The sequence below is a fragment of the Bison bison genome, unplaced genomic scaffold (genome assembly GCF_000754665.1).
Source record: "Bison bison bison isolate TAMUID 2011002044 unplaced genomic scaffold, Bison_UMD1.0 scf7180017864270, whole genome shotgun sequence".
Lineage (NCBI taxonomy): Eukaryota > Metazoa > Chordata > Mammalia > Artiodactyla > Bovidae > Bison > Bison bison.
This window is the reverse complement of record NW_011494842.1, coordinates 6,444,742-6,451,728: the sequence shown is the minus strand read 5'-3', so window position 1 is coordinate 6,451,728 and position 6,987 is coordinate 6,444,742. Positions and strand designations below refer to the sequence as shown.

The following is a 6,987-nucleotide window of genomic DNA, read 5'->3' as shown; positions in this document are numbered from 1 at the left end:
ACTAGCACTGTGGTTTTAAAGAACCAAAATCCTATTCTTAGAAAAGAAGAGCCTCCTCTTGAGAAAACTGCTAAAGCCAAATTTTAAAAACTGATAAATTAGGAACATTTCTTTGCTTTTAATGTAGATAATACTGTAGATAAGATAGAATCACCTTAGATAGAATTCCCCCAAGTAGATCTCCTGAATATTAGAATAAAACTTGAAAGAAACATTTAAGGAACAAATAAAACTATTGTTGATTTGAAGTAATTAATTAGACTAATTAGAAGTAAAAATATATGCCACTGAATTTCAGTGTACAGATGACAGCATTATTTGATTTACCTTAGACAATAAAAATGCATCTATTTCATTAAGAAAAAAACGCTTTTATATTTTTCCTAACTGCCTCTGCTGCTGCTGCTGCTAAGTCACATCAGTCGTGTCCGACTCTGTGCGACCCCATAGATGCCAGCCCAACAGGCTCCCCCGTCCCTGGGGTTCTCCAGGCAAGAACACTGGAGTGGGTTGCCATTTCCTTTTCCAATGCATGAACTGCCTCTAACACAGAGTAAATCATAGAAACATATTGGTGTTGAATGCAGAAATTACTATAATTAAAAGTTTTAAATAAATTATATGTATTGTCATAATATTAAGATGATTTATGCCCTTAAAATTTGAAGAGTATTTCCTTTTCTGTACTTTGTTTTCGTTAAGAAGAATAAATAATTGAACAGTGACTGCTGAAGAGACGTCTTTTCCACTTTGCAGAAGAGAAATGTGAACGGTGTTCTGTGAACCTCTAGCAGTCGTCCTTGTGCTGCCCCCTCTCCCAGCCTGCCTCGGGCCTGCCCCCCCTGCAGCCTGGCAGCTCTGCTCCCGGGCCCTGTCAGAGGCGGCCTGTGGCAGGTGACAGGTGACTCCTCTCAGGAGCCCATCTGAGCGCATTTGGGCGGCCTCGGACCAGAGACCAGCGCTGGCTTTCCAGATGAGCATAGCCTGCCAGCTCGTCCCACTTGTCCAGGTAGCTTCATTGGTTAATTCATGCAGTCCAACCTAGCTAGTCTTATCTGGCTGTGGAGTGCAATTATTTCTGAAAATGTAGAAAAGCAGTTTAAATAAGAAAAGGTACACATTTGCATTCAAGTAGACCAAAAGCCACATGGGGAAAAGAAGGGAGAAAGAAACAAACATGTTGGCAAGAGAAAGGAAAATAATTCGTTGACAGATAATTAGCAAAAATTAATTTCAAAATATAGCTCATCCAGGAATCTAGACCTTTGAATTGGCTTCTATTGTTTCTATTATTAAATATCTCTAAATAACTTTTAGGGAACTTATTTAAAATTTTTGTTCATTCTGTACAAACATACTGAGCTCCTACTGTGTTTAGAAAGTATATTTGCCTTATTTTTTTTAATGTATTGTACAAAATAACATGGCAGTTGTAGTAAAAAACAAGTTACTGCATCCTCCATGCATTTCCAAAAAGCTAAAAAGACATAGCCTGACCCAAAAGCAAAGTGGATGCCTCCTTAGATCAGAAACAGCAGAATTGCAGAAGGGCAGAGGACAGTTGCAGCCTGCGTGGCCTTGGTTGGCTGGCAGTTGAAGCCCTTGGAGTAAGGGTGAGGTCCTGCCTGATGGAAAGGACACCAGGAGCTGAGACTCAGCAAGACACAGGCCCAGGGAGGGCAAGGACACAGCTGCGGCGCAGCCGAGGGCGGGCTGTGCGGCAGCGCTCCCGTATTCCTGTGGAGCAGGAGCCCTAAACTGCCACTCTGGAGAGCCTCTGACAGCAACATCACAAATAGAATGTGAATTATTTATTAACTTCAGATGAAATGAATGTTATAGCATGACCTGATAAACTAAATATGTTCAGGATGCTCAAAAAAATAAAGGAATAACTTCTATTTTAAAAGAACAACAACAACAACAAAATCATGGAAGCAAAGGTGTCCATAATGGAAACAGGTAGATATACACAGATATGAAAGATATCAAATAAAAAGGGACTAGAAACGGATAACTTTATCCAGGATATGGTTGAAAAGTAAATTAGTAAATTGGAATATATCGAAAAGTTCACCTATAATGCATCAGAAAGACACAGATCTTAAAAAAAAAAAGACTGATGGAATAAACATTGTATTTACTGCAGAAGCCTAACCACTGTGTAAAGTTGCCCTCTCCCCATCATTCTCTGTCTATCACATGCTCTGTGCATTCCTGTCATAAAACTGGTGATTTAGCAGAATTACCCGGACTGTGTTTTGTTGACTTGACCGCTTTGCTGTGCTCCTGCTGGGTGCTGAGCTCTGTTCTGGACGTACAGTGTACAGACAGCCAAGAACACGTCAGATAAGGGTCTTATTCTCATGCAACTTGAGTTCTAGCCTATTCATCACTGTACCTCTGGCATCTGCACCACTATTTGGCTCAGATTAGGCATTCTGTCTATATTGGTGAATGAATGGGCAAATGACCGAAGTAATTCCTGCCTCAGCGTATCTTTGGTATGGCTGTGGCCTTGCTTGTTGCTCTGTTTGGCCAGTTTTGCAGTGGTGAGAGGCCTGGACAGGAGAGGAGGACTTTCTCCCCAGAGCATACCCTACTCCTTTCAGTCTGTGACCCCGAGAACACACTGTTAGCACTCCCACAGACCTGGGGTCCACCTGAGCTGTGTCCTCTTGCTTTTTACTTCTGTTTTACAGTTTACTTCTGTTTTACAGATTAGTCAAGAAGATTCAGAATGAGACCAGCACTGTAAGCAATGTCAACGCACACATTTTTCTTTTTTCTTTTTCAGGCTGGAGTAAAAGGGACATTGGGAAGATTAGTTGGAATTTTTGAGGTAAATCTGTTAAAATCTTTGGTGCAATCGGTATTATATTAATAACCATATATATCTTGACCTTTAGACAATTCAGACTTCTATAACAAAGATACCAGAAATTGGGTGGCTTATAAACAATAGAAACTGATTCCTAGGAAGTCCAAGATAAAGGCGCGAGCAAATTCAGTGTCTGGTGAGGACCCCCTTCCTAGTTCATAGACAGCTGTTGCTTTGTGTTCTTGGATGGCAGAGAAGGAACCAAACATCTCTAGGGTCTGTTTTATAAGAACACTAATTCCATTCATGAGGGTCATCTGTCATAACCCAGTCACCTCCCACTGTCTCCACTTCCTGATACCATTACCTTGGGGCTTAGGATTTCAACATGAAATTGGGGTGGTGTTAGCGGGGGTGGCTCAGATGGTAAAGTATCTGCCTGCAATGTGGAAGACCCGGGTTCGATCCCTGGGTCTGGAAGATCCCCTGAAGAAGGAAATGGCAACCCACTCCTGTATTCTTGCCTGGAAAATTCCATGGACGGAGGAGCATGGTAGGCTACAGTCCATGGGGTTGCAAAATGTCGGACACGACTGAGCAACTTCGCTTCGCTTTCTGGCGGGGACATAAACACTGTCCATTACTGTCTTTTTTTTTTTTTTTTTGACCATGTGGGATAGTAGTTCCCTGATCAGGGATCAAGCCTGTACCCCCTGCACTGGGAGTTCAGAGTCTTAACCACTGGACTGCCACAGAAGTCCCCATTGCAGTCTTCATCTGGGAAAGATGCCATCTTTGTTTCACCAAGTTTTCAAAACCATGCAGCACCAGGAGAGAATACTGTGCTTTCTCTTTTAAAATCCCATTAATCTCCTCCGTACAGCTAGAATTATGTGTAAGAACTGTTTTTCCCATCTCTACCTCTCTTCCTCTCCTCAAGATGTGAGAAGGGGTAGATAATGAGGAGACAGGAGAAAGAGGAGATGAGCAGCTGCAGCAGAAGAGACTAACAAGCACTTAGGCTAGAGTAGGGATTTGGAGAAAGTCAGAAATCGGGATAAAGATGAGCAGGGCTAATAGGAGGAGGGGCCATGTGTGAGGTAATCAGCTGGCTTGCGTGAATGGGCCCTCTGCCCATCACAGTCTCTTTATTTTTCTGCTGTGCTAACTAGTTAAATGTACTTCATACCTTTTCTCAAGAGGTCCCCGATCCTTTTCTCAGTATTTTTGAGAAGTTGCTTTTTAGGGAGAAGAAGGAAAAACCAGGGTGTAAAGCCTTGGCTTTGGAAGCCCAGCCAAAGAGCTCACCCTCTGATTCAAGCGTGGCATGTTTTAAGTAGGCCAGCTGGTGCCATTCCATATCTGATTGTCGGACGACAAAAGTAAAAGAAGTCCTTGGATCTGAGCTCCCTGGACATATGCATAGAGTCTGTTTCGTTTCTCAGCTCTCTAAGGAAAAACTCTCTGTCCCTCTCTTTCTGCCCTTCAGAACCAGGAGAGGAAGCATAGAACGTATGTCTATGTGCTCATTGTCACAGAAGTGCTGGAAGACTGGGAAGACTCGGTCAGCATCGGTAAGTTGTCTCCAGATGGCCTCCCAAGAGCTCTCACGACTGGCCTTGGCCACACTGCAGCTCTTTACCCAGAAGCACAGGCGAGAGCCTGATAAAGAAAAGAAATAACAGAAGGATGTGTTTAAATAAGCATGTCTGTTTTTGAACTTGTGAAAAGTACTATTATATTTTTAAATGTTTAAAAGGAAGCTGAAGTTGGATGCATAGTCAACAATTAGAGACAAGGCCCATAAGAATAAAACCAGAATTGGATTTTTCTAAAACCAAATTGGATCCTCCCAAGCAGATATTAATCGTGGCCTCTACATTGCTAGGCTTTCTGTTGGCCACTGACCCCCAGTGAGAGCAGGACTGCAGCTGTTGTTGCGAAGCTTATTCATATTGTTGGAGGAAACTGACTTCAGTGGTGTGAGCCCTCCCTCCAGAGCTGTGTAGTAGGTGCAGAGTGGTGGGAGTACCTGGGAACTACCGGTTACATTCATGTTACCCTTGAGGTGAACTCGCCTTTTCTCCTAAGGAGCCATTTTCAGTGATCCCAGATCGGTTGTGTGTATATATATATCTTTTGACTAAAAAGTGAGGTAATTTAATGATTGGTTCATGGTTTTAATCTTTGAGCTCTGAAGGAAAAGCCTAGAAAAACATAAAATTAATTTACTTTCTATTATAACTTTGGCAAATAGAATTTACTTATCAGAACCTCTCAGTTGTTAGCACGTGCTTCGCCATCGTGCCTGTCAGCACTGTTGATCTGGACATTTCACGGCCTTTCAGTTTTTAGTTGCTTTGTATTTGATAAGAATGCAGTAAGCTTAAGTATAAATAAATTTGGTGAGGGGCTATTAAAAATAGACTCTTTGATAGCTGGTGTTGGGGCCAGAGATGAGTGTGGTGTGGCAGGCCCTGTCCTCAGACTACTCTGTTGGGTCCGAGTTGTACACTTGTGATACTCATTTTTAAGGCACCATTGCTCTGATAACAGCCAAACAAGCCCGTCACCTGTGCTCCTGCTGAGAATTGACCCTAATGAAACTATCTAAAATACGTTTTAGATAGCTAACAGGGAGTAAGCCTGTTAGCCTTTCTTCACATAAGCCATTTTCAGGTGAAAAATTGGGTCTTAAAATATACAGGTCAGTGAATGACAAGTGATCCAAGGTCCATTGATCTGATGGAATGTTAGGCAGCTGTTACACACATACTTATGAAAGCTGTGTGCCACAGAGAAGTGCTTATGAGACTGAGTAGGTGAATGAAAACAGGGTATAGAATTATGTGTATACTAATTAAGGCTACATCAAAATAGGAATTTGAAATGTAAACAAAGATGAGGTACTGGTTTTCACCTAAAGAATTGGCAGTGACAAACAGCAGTTAACAACGCTGGCAGGAGTGTGGTGAGACTGACGTTCCGGCACAGAAGCAGGATTGGGGATCAGCACGTCCTTTCTGGAAGGCTATTTGGCATGTCACTAGCCATATAAGGTTCAGATTTTTTTAAATTGTAGCATTCTTTATAATAATTAAAATAGCAGGCTGTTGATGTCCAGTGGTGGAGAAACAGTTAAGTGAATGACGTTACATCCATACTAGACAGTGTATCACAACCACTACGTGTCATACTGAGAAGAGTGCTTAAGAAGCAGCGTGAAGTGGAAAAGCAGCAGCAACAGCCATAATAACGCATTGTCTTACAGCATGTACTTTGTGCCAGGTATTGTTCAAGTGCTTGACGTAGTACCCCTCACAGCAGACTTGTGAGATAAGTACTGTTGATTATCTCTGTTTTATAGAGGAGGAAAGAGGGGCACAGAGAGGCTCAGTAACTTGCCCAAGCCTGGGTGGCTGATTAGGGCCTTTGATATGACTGGAGCCCAGCAGATTAGCATCAGCGTCCATGTTCCCAACAGCAGCACTCTGTCAGGGCCTCCAAGGAATTCAGAGCACCTTAAAGCATGATCCCAATTATAATTGTTGAGATAGCTGTGTCTTTTTCAAATAAGGTGAAAGATAAGCAAATGCACTAAGGTAGTAAGAGTAGTTACTTCTAGTTTGTAAGATTACAGGTAATTATCTTGTTCTTTATGCTTGCTTCTGTTTTTCCCAGTTTTAACCAATGATCTTTTGTTAGCTTTGTCAGAGAAAAAATAATAAAGGATTTTAAAACATGCATTTGAAAAAATTTTTGGAATACACTGAAAAGTTAATAGTAATTATATTGAGATTATATTTTCCTCTTTTTAAGAAAATATTTTCTTTACTGTAGATACATCACTCTTTTTATTTATTTTTGGCTGCGCTGGGTCTTCAGTGCTGTGCCCAGGCTTTTCCTGGTTGCAGCGAGCAGGCGCTCCTCTTCGTTGCTGTGCTTGGGCATCTCACTGTGGTGTCTTCTCTTGTGGAGCACGGGCTCCAGGCACTCAGGCTCCACTGGTTGCAGCACATGGGCTCAGTAGTCGTGGCTCACAGGCTTAGTTGCTTCGAAACATGTGGAATCTTCCTGGACCAGCGATCAAACCTGTGTTCCCTTCATTGGGAGGCAATTCTTACCCTCTGTACTACCAGGGAAGTCCACTCTTTTTTTTTTTTTTT

General features: G+C 42.1%; 1 protein-coding gene across 1 annotated transcript in view; it reads left to right on the top strand.

Annotated features, from left to right (window-relative positions):
* Positions 1-6,987, top strand: part of NUDT3 (nudix (nucleoside diphosphate linked moiety X)-type motif 3) — a 117,905-nt gene that overhangs the window by 101,225 nt on the left and 9,693 nt on the right. The window contains exons 3-4 of the mRNA XM_010848720.1: positions 2,798-2,842; positions 4,311-4,395. Coding sequence (XP_010847022.1) covers positions 2,798-2,842; positions 4,311-4,395 — 130 coding nt within the window. The remainder of the gene's footprint in view (positions 1-2,797; positions 2,843-4,310; positions 4,396-6,987) is intronic.